This window comes from Pituophis catenifer, unplaced genomic scaffold (assembly GCF_029215685.1).
Source record: "Pituophis catenifer annectens isolate HBS135680 unplaced genomic scaffold, rPitCat1.0.hap2 SCAF_6, whole genome shotgun sequence".
Taxonomy (NCBI): domain Eukaryota; kingdom Metazoa; phylum Chordata; class Lepidosauria; order Squamata; family Colubridae; genus Pituophis; species Pituophis catenifer.
Genome location: NW_027256886.1, coordinates 90,159,210 through 90,178,404, shown reverse-complemented (window position 1 = coordinate 90,178,404; position 19,195 = coordinate 90,159,210). Strand labels below are relative to the sequence as shown.

General features: G+C 40.2%; 1 protein-coding gene across 1 annotated transcript; it reads left to right on the top strand.

The window, feature by feature from the left end:
* The first annotated feature begins 1,670 nt into the window (after positions 1-1,670).
* Positions 1,671-18,622, top strand: VDAC2 (voltage dependent anion channel 2). The gene is made up of 10 exons (XM_070946209.1): positions 1,671-1,824; positions 4,095-4,156; positions 6,493-6,564; positions 9,289-9,338; positions 10,463-10,615; positions 10,700-10,752; positions 11,483-11,710; positions 13,016-13,166; positions 16,332-16,389; positions 18,061-18,622. Exons 2-10 carry the CDS (start codon positions 4,120-4,122, stop codon positions 18,150-18,152), a joined length of 894 nt encoding a protein of 297 aa, XP_070802310.1. The 5' UTR covers positions 1,671-1,824; positions 4,095-4,119; the 3' UTR covers positions 18,153-18,622.
* The last annotated feature ends 573 nt before the right edge of the window (positions 18,623-19,195 follow it).

The window sequence follows — 19,195 nt, the reverse complement described above, 5'->3', positions numbered from 1 at the left end:
TGCAGCTCATTTTCGCTCCTGGAAGGCTTCAGGGAGACCTATTAGGACCAAAACGGGGCACAGGAGGGCGATGCGTCATCCCGCCCTGCAACCCAGGGGGGTGCAGGAGACTGAGTGCTACCTGTCACACACCCTGGCCACGCCTGCCATGGCCATGCCCACCCACTCACCCAGTCATTAGGGCAGAGAACCAATTATTAAATTATTTGAATCCCACCACGGCTGTCGTTGCATATGGATCCAAGTCGAATGAATGCAACGATTCCGCAAAAGATTGCATTCAGATGTGCTCTTGTGACACTCTTCATCCTTGAAGTACAGGTTAAAGCCATTCGTGGCTGCTTTGCATAACCTAGGTTTCTCTGCAGACCTGCAGAAATGACACCTGTCTCTTGTTTTTAACACTTGGAGGTGGTAGAATACCTTGCGGTTCATTGTCCAATTCTTTCCACTTCGGTTTTACCAAGAAAATTTTGCCTTTTGCTTGCTTCTCATGTCTGTGTCTCCTGTTGCTGATCATGTGGCTCTTGGCCCAGGGTGCCTGGGAACCAGGCTGATACCCAGCCTCTCTTGCTGAGCCTTGAGGGTGTGTCCAGCTTGCAAATATGCCAGTCTTTTCCCATATACCTTTTGGCACTGCAATGACTTCTGCAACTGTGTTCCTCCATTAGCTCGCCTTCCACACACTCTAAGACAAAATCCAGCCTTTCCTGGAGGCAGTGGATTCCGCAGGGAGTGCCAAAATCTGCAAAGGAATGCATGTGCATCATGGTTTGAAGCCACAGCCTGTTTGTACAAGCAAAAGCCTCCTATACATATATAAAAATAGGGGATTGGGGGCTTTGTTTGCATGACAATGCCTCTTATCTTGCAGATTTTGACTCTCTCCCACACCTGACAGAAGGCATGTCAGTCTCTAGGAGGGTATCTAACAGCTTGCACGGCCCTTTCATTTCAATCTCGTGCTTCTGGGGGTGGGAGGGAGGCTTTGCATTTTTTTTCCAGCACTGAATGGACACACCTGCATTTTTTGTGGATTTTTATTTATTTATTTATTTATTTTGCAACCTCATCCCTAAGGCAACATTACAGGGCTCTGGCTGTATAAACCTGCCTTTTTTAACCGTCCTTTTTCTTTCCCCCCCGTGCATTTCACTGCAACTGCAAGAACAAATATTCAGAATCACGAAACATCACGATGCATGTCGCGCGATAATGAAATCCAGCCTTTTTTATATACATTTAAAAAAAAAAAAAACCACACACGCCACAAAGCGCTTAGCAAATCGCACGTCCCCGCACCACCTGTTTCCCACCACCACCACCACTTGCCAGCGCATGCGCATCGGCTCCTGACTCGCCCAGACCACTTTCTCTTCCCCCCCCATCCCTCCCGCTTTCTTTCCTCAGAGCCCCGCCCTCTCCCTCGCTTCCCAGCCGGGGCTGTCTAAACCGGTGCCTGATTGAACGAGGCCTCTCCCTCCGCTCGCTTTCTGCTTTTTCTCCTCCGGCTGAGTGGGCTCTCGACTCCTTCCTTCTTTCGATAAGCTCGCGTCTTCACGGAAAGGGCGGCGAGGCAAACCGGGAGGCGCGGGAAGAGGAGGATTTTATCCGGCGGGACTCGGGGCAGCCCCTTGTTCGTCGTTTTGCGGGGGGTCTTGGCCCGCGGCTGGCGAGCGCGCGGCGTCTCCTTCACTTCGCCCTCCAGCGCGGCCTTCGAGTGGAAGCGGCAGCGGTGCGCGCGCGCCTGGCTGAGAGAGAGAGAGAGAGAGAGAGAGAGAGAGAGAGAGAGGCTCCCTCCTCGCCCTTTCCCTGCCCAGACAGGTATGAGGCCGGCAGGGGCGCCGGGCCTCGCCGTTGCCACGGTAACGGCGCGGGGACGTGGTGGGGGGGGCCTTCTCGTGACATTTCGCGGCGCGGCGGCGGCGGCTCCCCCCGAAGACTCTCCGGCCCCTCCTGGAAAAAAAAAAAACCAGCCCTGAGGAGTGGGCCAGGCCGCCCTTCCCCCCCCTCCCCGTACTTCCACGCCTTGGGGTGGGTGGCGTGTGAGGGGCGGGTGGGGGGAGGGGAAGGGCAACCGGTCGGAGGGCTGGAACCGCCCGGAACGTGACACCCCCCCCCCTTTGTGAGGCGGAGGAGGCCGCCTCACAAAGCCTCGGGGGTGGGAGTGGGAGAGAGAAACGAACCGCGGGGCCCTGGAGAGGCGGGGGGGCGGAAAGAGGGGAGAGCGAGGCGGTTCCCTGGGGCGTTGCCTCGCGTGGCTTCCGCGTGGCTGCCCTCGCGGGTGGGGGAGGGGGAGGAAAGTGGACGGGGCTGGGGGGCTCCCGCCTCTATTTTGGGTGGGTGGGGTGGGGGGCACGGCAGGCAGTATCGCTGAGGATTTGGGATACTGGCCTGGCCCGCGCCTCCTCCATTCCCCTGCCCGGGTTGGCTGGGCTTCGCTATTAAACTCATCCTCATTAATATTAGTGTGTGTGTGTGTATATATACACACACACACACACACACTTTATATATATGTACTTTGTATATATTTTATATATATGTATGTATGTAAGTTTTCACAGGTATATATGTGTGTACAGTTAATATCTCGGGTTTCTTCCCGAGATATTAACTGTACACACACATATATATATATATTATACACACACACAACTTCTTTTATATACACTCCTCAAAAAAATAAAGGGAAGACAAGCAGAAGACATCCAAGATCTGAATGAATGAAATATCCTTATTAAATACTTTGTTCGTTACATACAGTAGTTTATACACTGCTCAAACAATTAAAGGGAACACAAAACTACTGTATGTAACGAACAAAGTATTTAATAAGGCTATTTCATTCATTCAGATCTCGGATGTCTTCTGCTTGTCTTCCCTTTATTTTTTTGAGCAGTGTATATATAATCTATTTCTTTTAGAAAATTTACATTGCCGCCTACTTGCACAGCAGAAGGATATAAAAAGCACAATACGAAAGAAAGAAAAGAAAAATAATAACCTGGGTGACAACATTTCATGCTAGCCATTTAATGGGCATCCCACTCCCTTATCTCTTATCTCTTATTATTTTCTATTATATTTATTATATGTTTATCAAATTTATATTTATTTTATATTATTATTTTAAGGGTTGCCAGCCAAGGGTTGCTTTGCCTTGTGCCCCCCCCTTGCCCTTTTCTGTGGCTTCTGTTTTTGGCCTAGGAGTAGCCAAGCCCCTTTCCTTCCTTCCGAGTCCCCTTCCTTTCTTTCTTCCGTCCAGGCGGGAGTTTGCTAGGGAGGAGGGTGGGGTGGGTGGCCGCCTGCAAAATGGCCACAGGGAGGGCTGTGTCCCCAGTCTTTTAATCGCATGCATGTGTGTGTGTGTGTGTGTGTGTGTGTGTGTGTGTGTTTAATGTTGGATGTTTGGGGGAAACCCCCCCCCCCTTTTCTATACACATTTTGTTGTTACTCTGTTCTGTATTTTATTCCTACTGAAAAAACATAAAAGACAGATAGTCCTTGACTTGTGACCACAATTGAGCCCAGTATTTCTGTGGCTAGGGCAAGACATTTGTTAAGTGAGTTTTGCCACCTTTTGCCACCTTTCTTGCGGTTGTTAAGTGAATCATTGCATTGAGAAGCTAATAACACAGTTGTTAAGTGAATCTGCCTTTCCCATTGATTTTGCTGGTCAAAAAGTCGCAAAAGAGGGTCAGGTGACCTTGGGACACGGCAAGGTCATAAGTAACCGGTTGCCAAGTGTCTGAATTTTGATCACGTGGCCATAGGGATGCTGCAAAAGTAAGTGTGGAAAATGGTCATAAGTCACTTTCTTCAGTGCCATTGTCACTTTGAACGGTCACTAAGTGAGCTGTGGTAAATCAAGGACTACCTGTATATACATGAAGCTAAGACAGTCTCTTGATTTCTGCACAGGGCTGAGGCAGGTTCCCCAAACAAAGGGGTGCTTGGTTTATAAAGAGTTACACAAATATTTTCAATTGTGACAATGAAAGTTTTTTTTTTAAGCAATGCAACTGTTGAAATGATCTGTAAGAGAGACTAACCTTAATTTTGCTGTAATCTCCCCCTTCCCCATTTTGTAGATACTGTAAATTGGACTAAATAGCTATGAATTTTAACCAACCATGTCAGCGCCCACCAAGACGTAAGTAGGGAGAGTTATTGGAAGGATGTTGAAGTAACCATTTTAACTAATCATTTTATAAGCTATATTGAGGTTTGGAGGAAAGACTAATATCTAATAGAGGGATAATTCTTAGTTTAATTTAGTTACTCAAAACAAATCTAGACCCATCTTAAATGAGTACTTTAAAGGAATTTTCTGTAAAGTCTGTTCCTCAGTATGATCTATTTTAATATTTAAAGTTGTAGATACTTGCGAACTTTTCTAACAATTCTTTATGAGCACTTTAAGATGAGGTGGAGATGTTAAAAAGAACTTCAAGGAAAGGTGGAACACAATTATGCAATTTAACTAAATTAAGTTTTAATTACATTTCCTAGCCTTTGGGCTTAGATGTGAGGTTTCTAAATGGATTTTCTCTTAATTTTCTGTTTCTAGAAGTAATACATATTCAAAATAGGGAAGTACAGCTGCTTCTCTAATTCCTTTATAATTACAATTACAATTTAATTGGGCAGATTGTGCTTTTTTGCTTGCAAATATACATTTTTATAAACCAGTGAACAATTCTGAAACTTGAAACATTTCAGGATGGTGACAGAAAGGCAAAGAGAAAAGAAAGTACCTTTTCATTTGTGACTGGAAGGTGCTGGTCAGGAGTTACCCTTAAGGTTATTGAAGCCATTGTTTAGTTTCTGTCTCCTAAGAAACAAAATTAGGATATGAAAATGCATTCCATTTAAATGTGGAAATAGAACCAATATTTTTATAGTACTTGCTAGAAAATATAAATACTGCTAGGTGGTTGTATAGGTTGAATTGTTATGTCACAAAATTATTTGTAGGGCTATATGTTGATTTGGAAATAGTTCAAAAAAAGTGCTTTGGAGAGTGCAGGAACATAAATATTATACCTGTCTGCCATTCATTAAAAAGTGGTTTTTTTTCTGGGATTGCATGGCTGCTTTCCACAATTACATTATTCTTAAAGAAGATGTGGCTACTTTAAAAAGTTGTGGGCAGGAGCTATATCCCCAGTCCAAGGTGCTCCAAAGTACTTTTGGAATTTAAACTGAAAGTCTTTGAATTTAAATTGGTTTTAGGCCTTTGGGAACTGGAGGACAAAGTATTTTATGTCCTTGGAATTTGGAGGATGATTTGTTCTAAACTTGTATCAGTGGGATCCTTGATGCTCTTTGAGCTTGGTTGATTTCTTGAGCATTTCATTACCCAAGTAGGTAACATCATTAGTGCTAGCTCTCACTGATGATGTTACCTAGTTGGGTAATGAAATGCTCAAGAAATCAACCAAGCTGAGAGAGCACTAAGGACCCCATAGTTCAACCATGAGTTGCAGATATTCTCTTCTATTGAAACGTGCATCAATCAAAACCTTGATAGAGCCTTGGTAGTACAGTGGTTATTAAGACCAGCTGCCTGCAATTACTGCAGGTTCGAATCTCGCCAGGCTTAAGGTTGACTCAGCCTTCCATCCTTTCTAAGGTAGGTAAATTGAGGACCCAGTTGTGGGGGCAATAAGCTGACTTTGTATAAATATACAAAAGGATGAAGGCTATTGCTGAGCACATTGTAAGCCGCCTTGAGTCTCCGGAGAAGGGCGGCATATGAATCAAATTAAAAAAAAAAAAACATTGATTGAATTTTAAACTCCTTGTGGAATAGAAAATTTGCTGATTTGTGTGTAATCTTATTAGTTGCACAGTAGAAAGTAATTGGTTTGATTTTAAGTTATTGTGCTTAAAAATAAATGATGTGCATAAAATCAAGTGGGGAAGTAATGATTTAATATCTGCATTTTAGAATTTGAAGAACAGATGTGTACTTAAAACAAATGCATCCCAAACATAACATTAGACTTCTGTTGCAAGTTTAATAAGATTGCAGCTAATTTCTTTGCCCATGATTTGAATATTCTTTATTGCTTCTCAGATTCATGAGTGGATAAGCAGATTTCTTACTATGCAAACTTTGTAAGTCAAGAGGATATTGGATTTCACTGGTATTATGTGGATAAATCTGCATTTGTTAGCAAGATCTGGAAAAAACTTCAGCCAACTAAACATATCTTTCTTTGCAGTTGAAAACAATGCCCAGACATATTGGTCTGGAAAAGTATAGCTTGATTATCCGGGATGTTGGTCTGAATATCTTAATCTGTAGTTCCTAGTAGTGAAAAATAGAGGATGCTGGATTACTAACAAAGCCATTTTGCTGCATCCGAAACCAATTTTCTTTTTAAAATATGTAGACACATGTTTGTGAATTAGCATACAAATAATTGTCCTGCCTGTTCTCTTTTTTGCAGTACTAACCTGTTCATTACTGTGTTTCCATAGCGCCAATGGCTATTCCACCAGCCTATGCGGACCTTGGCAAGTCTGCCCGAGACATCTTCAACAAAGGATTTGGTATGCATATTTGTATATGAAGAATATTTGAATAGAGAATTGTCTGGTTTTTATGCTGTTGTTGCCAATAAACCCTCATCCATATTACTCAGTTCTTTTTTCCTGTAGTTGCTACTGAATTTTCATAACTGATGTGCTCAAGATGTTTTGGATAAAGATTGGTGCTTTTTTTTAATTTTGCCTTTTACTTCAAAATAAGATTTGCTATTCTTAGAATAGTGAAGTTCTGTGCAGAAGAAAATAGAAATTATTTTGATTGTAATAGTCAACCAATGGGGTTGTAGAAAACCTAACATTGTAGCGATTTAATGTTCTGAAAAACTGGGATGTTGGATTTCTCTTTTGGACAATACCAGCCTGGCAATTTTAATAAAGTGATTTGTAGAGTTTTGCCATGGTCCAGGGGAAAACAACATACTAAGAGTTTTATGGAACATTCATTCCTGAAAAGATTTTGCATACACCAGCAATTATTAGTGTTTTAGATTTTCACACATAGTTGGGGTTAGGAACCCAAAGGCCCAAACTATGGGTAACTCCTAGAGCCAGGATGGCGAACCTGTGGCACGCGTGCCACAGGTGGCACGCGGAGCCATATCTGTGGGCACGTGAGGGTTGCCCTAGCTTAGCTCCAGTGTGCATGTGTACGCCAGCCAGCTGATTTTTGGGCCTTTCGGGCCCACCGGAAATCAGGAAACGGGCCGTTTCTGGCCTCCAGGGGGGTGGAGAAGGCCGTTTTGGCCTTCCCCAGGCTCCTAGAAAGCCTCTGGAGCCTGGGGAGGGCAAAAAACAGGCCTACCAGGCCCACCGTGCCATCATGGGCCAAAAGTGGTGGGAGCGCGGGGGGGGGGGGTTTGCGCGTGCATGCACTGGCACATTGAATTATGGGTGTGGGCACACGCGCACTCAACCCCCGCACTCCCCACCGCTTTTGGCACGCGACGGCAAAAAGGTTAGCCATCCCTGCCCTAGAGCCTGCTTTAATCCCTTTTACTAGAAATAGATATCGTGGGTTCTCCCCATTTGAAGGCGTAAATAGATAAAAATGAATGTAAACACTGCAGTGGGCTAGCATTTTAAAGTTAATAAAATAAAAAGTTCTCCAAAGAGTGTCAAAACTAAGGAAAGTTTTTTTTAAAAAATCAACCCACTATGGCCACCAGCTTCCTCAAAATATTATATATAGCCTGTGGCCACTAATAGGTTGCCTGTTCCCCCTGAAATATAGGGATAGGCTCTGAAAAAGAATATATGTAATTTGTGTAGCACAGAGTTCCCCAACCTTTCCAGCCTTATAGACTGACCCGGGGGTGGGGGTGGCGGAGGGGATTGTTGTGCGAGTGGCCAGTACACCCACACCCCCGTCGCTCACGCAAATGGAACCTGCATGCATGCGTGCTCGCCCACTGTTTTCACAGCTTGGTTGCAAACCACTCACGGTCCATTAGTGGGCTGCAGCCCAGAGGTTGGGGACCCCTGGTATAGTAGAGTGATAGTTCTGTGGCCAATTTAAGACTGGAGGAGGAGAGGGGCGAGGTTCTTGAAGTTCAGGTTAGTGACCTGTACTGCCAAGTGGAAGTAATCAAAGTGGCATCAGTTTTTCTTGGCACTTGTAATGTGTGAGGAAGATGCCAGTTATCTGGTTACAGGAAAGAGTAACATTTGAGATCTGAATACCATTTGACAGAAGATCAAACTTGAATTTTTCAGTTCATTGCACTCTACAGCCGCTGTATGTCACAATGACTTAACAAATAAGAACTAAACCTGATTTATTTGCCTGAATATAATGTTGTAAGTGGTACATGGAGAGTGGAAAACTGATCTGTTTCTCTTTTTAAAAAAACTGGTATTGAGATTTCTAATGTTGAAAGATCTCTATGTGAATGACATGTTTAGCCTGACAGAAGAGAGGAAGATTAAGAAATCTCCAAATATCATTGAGCCCTAGAGGAACTTTTTTTGTGGGTAGAGCTTATATACATCTGTTGTCAAATGGAAGTGTTTTTAATGATGCAATATGGAGACAGCTGTCTTCACTGTGCTATTAAAAGCATTTGCATCTGCATGTTAGCAGGCCTATACAGGGGAGCTGTCAGCAGGTAGTGAAGAATTAAGTAATCTGATTCCCATGAAAACTTTCCTCAATGTTTGCCAGGATCCTCACTTCCATCTGTTTTGCTTTAAAATTAATTTAAAATATATAAATGGAAAGGTGCATGCTACCAATATACAGTGTACGTAATATATATATATTGTGGAGGGCCCACAGGCATCCTTAAAACATATAACTGGGTATGCTACCCAATTAAAAAAAGACAACTTTAAGCTATAATAGTAGGGAGAGTTTTATAATGCATCAAGTTCCTTGTAAATTAGTTTGTGCCTAGCCACAACTTCTGCAGCCATTTTACAAGTGCCAGTGATAACGCTTTTAAAACTCTAGATGTGTCTGCCAATTCAAAAACAAATAGCAGTTAAGTGCTTATTCCCTTAGCTACATTGGAAGGAGTTTTGGAGTTGAAAAAAAATAGGATATCGAGTATCTTAAATCTTCTGTTTATTGGTTAGAATGTGTGTTTGCGTTTCTGTGTACAATTCTAAAGATCAGAGCTTCATTACAATGGCAGTAGTGACTATTCTGAAATTTCTAAGGTTAATACTTGGCTATGGTATTAATTATTTGAAAGATCGGTGTATTAACTTCAGTTTTATTTTGTCAAGGTTTTGGCCTGGTGAAATTGGATGTGAAAACTAAATCCACAAGTGGAGTGGTAAGTACTTAAGTAATAGTAAATAATAATGGCTAAGCTGTAAACGGATTTATCTTTTATCCTGAAAGGGGATACTTGAATCCTAGACAGAAGTATTTAAACATGAGAAGCGGCTTTCAAGAAACCTCTAGGAATACGAGGGACTAAAATTGGTTCCCCGGGGTATTCTGTTGCTTCTCCCACCCCACCCCACCCAATTTTCCTTTAGAGTGAGACAATCCAGATAAATGGAAGTGAAAGGGAAAGATAATGTTACTTGACATGTGCTGTCATGTCAGAAAGTGTGCTCTGGGTCCATTTCTTTTCCTCCTTTGTGGATCTCATCTCATTCTTTCCCGGTCTGCACTAATCTTAGTTGAATGGTATCCTAATGGGGCAAATTAAAGCTAGTCATAATTTGAAATAACATTCACAAATCTGGAAGATGAGCTGCATTGCTTTTAGCACAAATTGGATTGCCATTAGAGCAATCCAGTAATAGATTATGGAACATTTTTCTTATTTTCCGATTCATGGTTGGGAGAGAATCTTAATTTAAGCCAGGATGTTTATCGTTACTGATTTCTACTATTATAAATCTTAACTTGGGCCCCATGTAATTGAGCTTCTATTCAATGACTATTCAGATGTACAGTAACGCTTTTTATAAGAAAGAGCTTGCACAAGCTTTAAGCCTACATGTTGCCTATGTCCTCAGAAACTTCTGATATTTGTCCACAGTTCTGTTGGAAGAAACAAATAGCGTTATATTACATATACGGACCAGAAATTACCATTGTTTTTAAAAGTAGGGAAAAATACATCACATTTTATTTCAAACATGAACCAGAGATTACCGGTTAAAAATGTAGCATGGAGGTATGTGATTTTACTTAGCTCATTCTTGGACTGCCGAACTCTGGTTTAGAGTCATGACTCCTTGGTCCCGTCCCGGCTATTTTCTGCTCTACATTTGACAGGAGTATTTGAGGTTTTTATAAAGTATGCACCAGTGACCTTTTAACATAAATGAGTATAGAGTACTCTATTTTTCCAAATTGGTTACTAAATTGTAATAAAAGATGCTGAAATAAAATGGGATTGAATCAAACTCTTGATAAAATATGTTTCTCTTGCTTTGCTAGGAATTCGCAACATCTGGTTCATCAAACACAGATACAGGGAAAGTGAATGGAAGCTTGGAGACCAAATACAAGTGGGCTGAATATGGTGTGACTTTCACAGAAAAATGGAACACAGACAATACTCTGGGAACAGAAATGGCAATTGAAGACCAGGTAACTTGTGTTTAAAGATTTAAGGAGAAATTACAGAGAAAATGCAGATAGTTTCTAGCTAACTTTTTTTCTCTCCTAAACTAGATTGCCAAAGGTTTGAAGTTAACATTTGATACAACTTTCTCGCCAAACACTGGGTGAGTGTCTCTGTTTACTCTGTCTTGACACATTCCAGGTAGGAGACCTCAATGTGAGAAAAGGATTAAGAAGGAAGATTGTTATTTATGACAGTGTTACAATCATGTTCATACAACATGTGGCTATTTGGCTTAGCACTTGCTTTCTGAGGCGGAAACAGAATTTATATCAGAAACTAGTTGATCCAAGACAGTGATACCTTATCGACCATGCATAACTGATATCGTTAACACCAGAAAATATCCAGTTGAAATATCCAGTTTCCTTTCTCTAGAAGTAGGTATAAAATGTAGTGGTGCATTTTTCTTGGCTTAAAAGAAAAAAGGAAGGAAGCCTGTTTGAATTGCTTTGATTTCTACAGAGAAATAGTGGTGCATATTTATTTTTATATTATATAAATGATGTGCAATTTTGTCTAGGTTTGTTCGTAGAATCACTTGATTGTTCCAGTTTGCTCAATTGGTTGTGACAACTGGATGGAACTCTCTTCAGTTTTAATTTTTTTCCTGTAGACATAGCAAGATTCTGGCATTGAGTAAACATTTTTTTTCTCTTCCTTGTCCCTTAAGGACATTGACACCATTGCTTTTTTGATGGTAGTTCTGCCTTATTTGTCCATAACTCAGAAGAAGAGATCCAGCTGACCTTTTATTATTTCTCTGCTAAAGATAAGATGTGGATTTTGTACATCAGACGGGAAAAATCTTACTGTAGAATTTGTCTTTGCAGAAAGAAAAGTGGCAAAATCAAATCTGCTTATAAGCGTGAATGCATAAATCTTGGGTGTGACGTTGACTTCGATTTTGCTGGACCTGCCATCCATGGTTCTGTTGTCTTGGGTTACGAGGGCTGGCTCGCTGGTTACCAGATGACTTTTGATAGTGCCAAATCCAAGTTGACAAGAAATAACTTCTCTGTGGGTTACAAGACTGGAGATTTCCAATTGCATACCAATGTGTAAGTTTAAACCATATTGCTATTCACAAAGAGAGCCAGAAAATTAAACCTCTCTCTTGCCAAAGTAAGGTCAGTTTACTGGAGCTGATATCCTTGAATATTCCTATAGTATGTGGGGATTAATTGCTGAATAATTAACTATTAGAAAGGGTGATCAACACAGTTAGTAAGTTAAGTGACTTAAGTCATGTGCACTGTTCTCATGTGTTAGCCAGAAACACTGAGAAGCTGGCTGTTTCTTCTGTCAGTCAGAGCAGCTAAATAAAGCATGGGAAATCCTGTTGTGTGGTTTGGTTTTACAAGGGATCTTTAGTTTTTATATCTTAAACACAAGCTTTATGGTGGACCACTTCTGGATTTTTTTAAAAGAGAAATGACACACATTTTAAAGAAATTGGAGTATAAATTGCAGTTGGAACTTTAACTCTATTAAGTAGCAAACTGCAGCTTTCCTTGTCGTAGTAACCAAACCTTGAAATAAACTAAAATGGATATTTTGCTTTTATGAATGTCCATGCCTAAAAGAAGTAAGTATTTGCATATTGCAGCATATTTTTATGATACTAGAATTCTTCATATTTTTAAGTTACTCTGGCCCAATTTTATAAGTCTGTTCATTTGATGGATATATTTATACACTATGTTTGAAGCCTTTATATTTGGGCAAATAAACATGGACACAGCAATTTCAGTTACTTTGATAGAGCAAAGAAATAAGAAAATATATAGAAAATAAGGGTATTTTTACCTTAAAAAAAGCTAACAGGTTGATCTTATAATCTTCTGTACAAGGAAAATATTGTTATATTTAATTTCTCGTTTATATATGTCTTTGGACTTTATTCCCATGATTATGCATTTTATGGATTTGTACATATTTGGACAAGTCTATGGCCTTGACATAATCATGAGATGAATGTTTGCAGAGCTGTTTCTTTGAAAATACTTCTTCCTTCTTCTGGTTTACATATGTGTAGACTATAGAAAGTACTTCTATCCCATCCTGTTTGCATTTGTTTGTGTGCACAGTTATTTTGATGCTGGTCAGGTTTTCTGGCGAAACCTGGCACATCTATATTTGACACATACCTGTATAGACTTTCTAGGAAACTAGCATTACTGCACTAATATTCCAAAACAGTTTTTATAAACTGCTTAAGAAAGATTTTGTTAGTATCTTTTTTCCCCCCATAAAGCTGACATGTTTTAGTGGGCAGAATTATGGTAAATGGGAAATTATGGGAACTCTTTCCCTTGAATTTGTTTTGTTTTATCATATCGTTTTGTGGCTAAAATATTTTTCAGCAATGATGGGTCAGAATTTGGTGGCTCCATTTATCAGAAGGTCAGCGAGAACCTTGAAACTGCCATAAATCTTAACTGGGTATCTGGTACCAATAGCACTCGTTTTGGAATTGCAGCAAAATACCAGCTGGATCCTACTGCATCCATTTCTGTAAGTAAACTAATTGCAACCCCAGTGCTAAATTCCTCTTTAAAGGAATACCTCATTTCAACCCTGACCTGCAAATGTTCTCCTTTATTGATTCCTCTTTAATTCACACTGAAAAGATCCCAGGCTGATGTAAAGCAGCCAGTACGCCTTTCTCATCCAGGGTTTGTGCTTGATTTTGTGTAATTCCCAGCTGTGCTTTGTAAGTTTTAGACACTTGAATACAAAGTTTTAAATGCCCAAGGACTGAATGATAGATTTAGTGTCTGGGGTTTTACAAATGATTGTGGCTTTTCCTGTGGGCTTGGCGCTGGATTAGTGATGGTGGGGATCTATCTGCTTTGGGTGATTTGTGATTATTTTGTAAAACAAAGTTCCTCGTTTCATTCTCTTACCTCTGCTGTGAACCTGCTGAGTAATATTTGTCACGTGGAAATAACATGAATTTATCTAAAATTACAGTAAGCAATGCCGATTACAAACATGAATGTTCAAGGCACTTGTGCATCTTTCTAACGTTTAGTAAATCTCAGTCACCAAAAAAAGTGACATCTAAAAGTTAAGCAGGGTCCTTGGTGCTGAGTTTGGTTATATGTTTCATTCCTGTAGTAGCTAACTTCAGGGTTAGTGAGTGTGGGGTTTGCACCTTGTTCATATACAATAGCTTGCACCCTGTCAGTGTTGGTGAGGGTGAGATTCCTTGATTGTGGCATTTTCTGTTTGATCGTCTGGCATAAATCCCTACTTATGTGGGTGTAGGCTTCTGGGAAGGATGTGTTTTGGTTTTTCTGTTGTTAGCTATTTATTGTCTTTTTTGAATGGTGTGTATATATGGTTTATCTCTGTGTCTATTGATGTCTGATTAAATTAATGGGTAAGTATTGGGTGTATGCCAGCATTGAATTGAGATTTCTGACATGTGGGCTCACTTTAAATATATCATTATCCTTTGAATTTATATAAATTAAACATACCTGATTGCCATTGTAAATTCAAGGTGTAAGAAACTATGTTACACTTTTCTATTCAAGCAATAGAAATGGGGCTTTTTTAATGTCTGCATCTCCATTTTGAGCTGTGCCAATTATTTTCTCCTGTTTTATATAGGAATCAGGCATTTTGGGGCAGCCATGATGATTAGCCATCAAAAACCTATGGCTGCTTATCCTCCCTGTATGAAGCATTTTAAAACCGCAGCTTGTAGTTTTGCAGCTGGTTTGTAACTATTTCCAAACCAAGATCTCGGCTGTCTCCTCTCTGAAATTAGAGAACAGCATTCAATTTAGCTAGCCAGGCTGGTAGAAATCTGCAGGCTTTGCCTTGGGTATGTGCGGTTGAACACTTAACATAAATACAATTCCCCATTCCCTTTACGGAGAAACAGGGGCACTGGTCTTTTTGGCAGTCCATTGTATCTGCTTTCCTCCTATGACTTGGAGTCCAAAAGAAGAAGCAAAAGTGGTTGTACATACACCTAAACCAGAGCTAAGATTGTGGCCCAGAAGTGTTGGGTCAGGAGAGGATCTGGGATTTATTATTTCCTTCTGTAGTTCACATGTTGGGACGAATTTCAGGGTCACTTTATACACTATAGAGTTTGGCTCTCTTGTTCCATTAGCATGGGTTACCTACAGTCAGGGTGGATTTGATTTAAATCGGGTTGATTTAAATCACAATTTAAATCACGATTTAAATCACTAGTAAAAAGGCTTGATTTAAATCAACTCGATTTAAATCATAATTTTTAAAGAGCAACTGTCATCTCTGCTACTCCTTTGACCCACTGTTGACTCACCGATAGTTCCAGTGTTGCAGAATATACAGCCTCATGCGACATAACAAAGCTCCATTTCATGCTGAATAAACTAAATTATTTATGTATCTTAAATAGAAAACTATCTTACAATAGATTTTTACCCCAAAAGTTTTTTATTAAAATAAATTCGATAAAAATCAAAAAAATCCGATTTAAATAAAAAAAATCTGATTTTTTTGATTTTTTTAAAAAAATCATTGATTTTTATCCACCCTGCCTACAGTCAAGGTTGGAGGCTTTCTTCCTGAATTTAGAACAATATCCCCTAAACTTTTCTTGGGACAAATAGGGTTATTTTGATCCACATTGTTTCAAAGAGCCATTGGGTGATTGGCTTTTTTTTTTTTTAGTTGTGTGCTATTAAATCAATAGCAAACATAAACCACATCCCTCCTGCCATTAGCGACTTAAGGAAAGGTAGAGTAAGGATATGAACAGAGATTTGAACTCTACTTTAAAAGAAAAGTTATGCTGTGTGTTGAAGTGGAACCATCTGCTACTATTTTGTGCTTGGTTCAGCTCTCTTTTTCTTTGCGGGTATACGTTGCAGAAGAGATGTTTGTTGCTTACATTTGTTTGCTTTGTGTATTCTAAGACTTTATAATTTAAAAAAAAACTATGGCTAATTTTTAGATTGTACCATTCAGAGCGGATTACTAACTGTAAAATGAGAGTTTGGGGGGATGGAATACTTTGCCCATTTGGAGCTAAATGCCACAAACTACTTCCTGTTTTGGAAAATTTGCTTTGGAAAACTATTAAACCATTCCCATAACCACAGGATAAGCATGGGCCAGAGGAAAAGCAGAAATTTCCATCCTGGGAATTCTATCCTGGAAACTTTGAATGTTTGTGGCTTGCTGGTCGGCCTACTTGAGGACTTTCAAGAGCGTCAGTGATGACTTACGTTACTATAAATAGGGGAAGAATCATGCTTCAATCCAAATGGAACTGTCCCATTGATAAAACACCATGAGGCATGCCACTCTCCTGCTAAACAAGAACAAAGATATCCATAGAAATGAATGGGATCCTGAGAATATACATGCTAGAATAGGTTTTGGCTCAATCCAGATTATACTATTAACAAACCCAAGAATAACACTGGCTGGAATTGATACAGAATGGTATTTAACTGGCTCAAAGTTTATGAGATGTAAATACCCAAATCCCCATTCATATATATATATATATATATATATATATATATCTAAAACAAGCAAATATGGGTGAAGTGATATGTGTGCCTTGCAAATACGGTAAATTTCAATCTTTGACGGGATTCTGTAGGTTACTTTAAATATGATAGAATTGAAAGAAGGATGTTACTTTGCTTGTCATTTGCTTTGCAGACAAAAGTGAACAACTCTAGTCTAATTGGAATTGGCTACACCCAGTCCCTGAGGCCAGGTAAATATATGCTAAAATAAGACTGCACTTTTCACTATGACAGTCTTAATTTTTATATTTGAGAAGCTCTGACAAACTGGATGTAGATGTTAACCAGAGGTGGGTTTCAGCGGGTTCTGACCAGTTCTGGAGAACCATTAACAGAAATTTTGAGTAGTTCGGAGAACCAGGAAATACCACCTCTGACTGGCCCTGCCCCCATCTATTCTCTGCCTCCCAAGTCCCAACTGATCAGGAGGAAATGGGGATTTTGCAGTAACCTTCCCCTGGAGTGTGGTGGGAATGGAGTTTTTACAGTATCCTTCCCATGCCACGCCCACCAAGCCACAGCACACCCACCAAGCCACGCCCATAGAACCGGTAGTAAAAAATTTTGAATCCCACCACTGATGTTAACCAATATTGAGGTGAAATAGCTGTTAACTTATACATAGGCTTAATATGTTTGTTAAATGCATCTGTACTTAAAGACAACTGATCCATCTGTTTGAAGGGGTCTCCTTGTATTTGAAAAGACATGCTGTTTATTACCAGAAAGTGGGCAATACTTGTGTGAAGGCACAGCAGAGAGGGTATTTTTTATCTTCTAGGACCTTTTTGCTTTCTATCCTACGTCCTTATATGTTTACACCTAAAAGTGTTAAAATGGTTGTCTGTTGCTACCCAGATTTTGCCTATCTGAGATGATTTGCTAGAAATTATGCAACAGGAAATTTATTTACAGCTCTAGTTCATTATATTTCTGTGCAAGCTGCCCTGCAGGAGAACCCCCAGCTGTAAAGACAGGAATACTCTTCTTCTGTTAGAGATTCTTGCTTTTTTTTAGAAGACGAAGTCCTTTGCTCAGTACCTTGTTTCCTCTTGACTCAGAGGAGGGGGGATCTTTTTCCTGCCAGGCCCCAGAGCATCAAAAATTGGCAAGAGTATTTATGTCTGTGAAAAAGGCCAAAGAAAATATTGCAAATATTTCTGTCTTTCTGGCCTTTTCAAGAATTAGTATTTCATATTCCCATTTCTAAACAGCTCATCCCCCTCCTAGAGATCGATAAATACCATTGCTTCAGAGTTTTCCCAAATTTTTACATTTGTAATAAATGATTCATAAAACATTTAGAATTTGAAGTGTTCCGATTCATGCTCAGAAATTTGTAAAACAACTATAAAGAGTCCATTTCATTTTTCAGCGGTTTTTTGTTTTTGTTTTTGTTTTTGGCCTTTCCTCCTCCCCTTTTTTGGGGTTGAAGCCAGCACTGAATCTCCTAAATATTTTGGTCACACAGCCCCGATACCTCCTTCAATGAATTGAGGTCATAATTCTTTTGGGTAATCTGCCAGAGTTCTCAGTCAGTAGCATGTAGACCTTAGTAAATATGTTGGCAAGAGAATATTTTATTGATAATCAAAGAGGTGGCATTCTTTCAAACAATTCTTTTGTATCCTCAAAGCGATACTAAGTTGCTCTCTCTCTCTCTCTCTCTCGGGACGCCCCTTGAATGAATGAAAGGAACTCCCAGGCTGATGCAAGGGATGGGGGAAAAAAAAAACCCAGCCAAAAAAAGGGAGGCTAGAAGGATGAAGGGGGAGGAGTAGATTGACAGGTTTGGGCAGCATCATCTGCTAAGGGAAAGTTAGACGTGATGGAACCTGCTTTTAATTGTGCTTTCTCTGCAGGTGTGAAGCTCACGCTGTCTGCTCTGGTGGATGGGAAGAACATCAATGCCGGTGGACACAAACTTGGTCTTGGCCTGGAATTGGAGGCTTAAAGGCGTGAAGAAAACTGCTGCAGAAAATGGGGATAGCGGAAGAATATGGCCTTAAAAATGTAATTCCAGTATGACTTGGAGGGGTTTTTTCCCTCCTCAGTGGGATGCCCTAGAACAAGAGCTGTATTAAGAATATTTAGGCAGTTCCTTGTTAGCTGGTTTTAGTTAAATTGGTTCTCTATCTAGTTCTCAATTCTGCATTAGTGCAGTAACTACATAATACATTATTTAAATGTATTTAACTGTTGGATGCGGTACCCACAAATAATGAAATAGACTTTATGAAACCTGTACACATGTGTGCATGTTATGTTTCTTTTAACACATGGTAGCCCATTGAAATAACAAAAACGGATCAATGGATGTTCTGAAAAGCGAGGCCAGCAATTTTGTTAAATCACCTTAAATTAGAATGACTTTTGGTATCCCAAGGCAATTCAGAATTATGAATAAACAAATACACACACATGCTCGTGCCTCCAGATATGTTAAGTTATTGAAATGTAAAGCTGAAACACCCACCCTCCTCTCCCTGTAAGATTTGCTTGTAAAGCTGCCTTTTACTCTCAGCACAACTTAGCTTTTCAATGATAATAAGTGCAAGTTTGCTTAAGCTGTTCAGATCCACCCTGGGAACTCTTCTGAGGTAACGGGGGACTGTTTGACGACACTACTCTAGGCTTTCGAAGCAGCTAGTCTTGGATTTAGATTAGGTGTGCGAAACAATTCAACATGTACACAACAAGGGGTGGTAAGTCCATTCTGCTGAAATTGATATCTTTAAAATAACCATAAAATAAGTATTTCTGTATAGTGCCTAGAGCAGTGATGGTGAACCTTTTCGGCACCGAGTGCCCAAACCAGAATGCCTGTGCATATGTGTCAGAGCACCGGAAACCAGACGACCAGCTGGCTGGTGTGCACATGCCTGTTTTTGGCCGTTTTCAGGATTGTTTTTTGGCTGTTTTATGAGCCGTTTCTAGGCAGTTTTTCAGGCCATTTTCAGGGCTGTTTTTTGGATGTTTTCCAAGCCGTTTTCTGGC

Excerpts from the sequence above, each read along its gene's own strand:
- VDAC2 (XM_070946209.1), top strand. The coding sequence starts at position 4,120 with ATGAATTTTAACCAACCATGTCAGCGCCCACCAAGAC. Across the intron at positions 4,157-6,492 it reads ATGTCAGCGCCCACCAAGAC|CGCCAATGGCTATTCCACCA; the intron begins GTAAGTAGGGAG and ends GTGTTTCCATAG. Across the intron at positions 10,753-11,482 it reads ACTTTCTCGCCAAACACTGG|AAAGAAAAGTGGCAAAATCA; the intron begins GTGAGTGTCTCT and ends TTGTCTTTGCAG.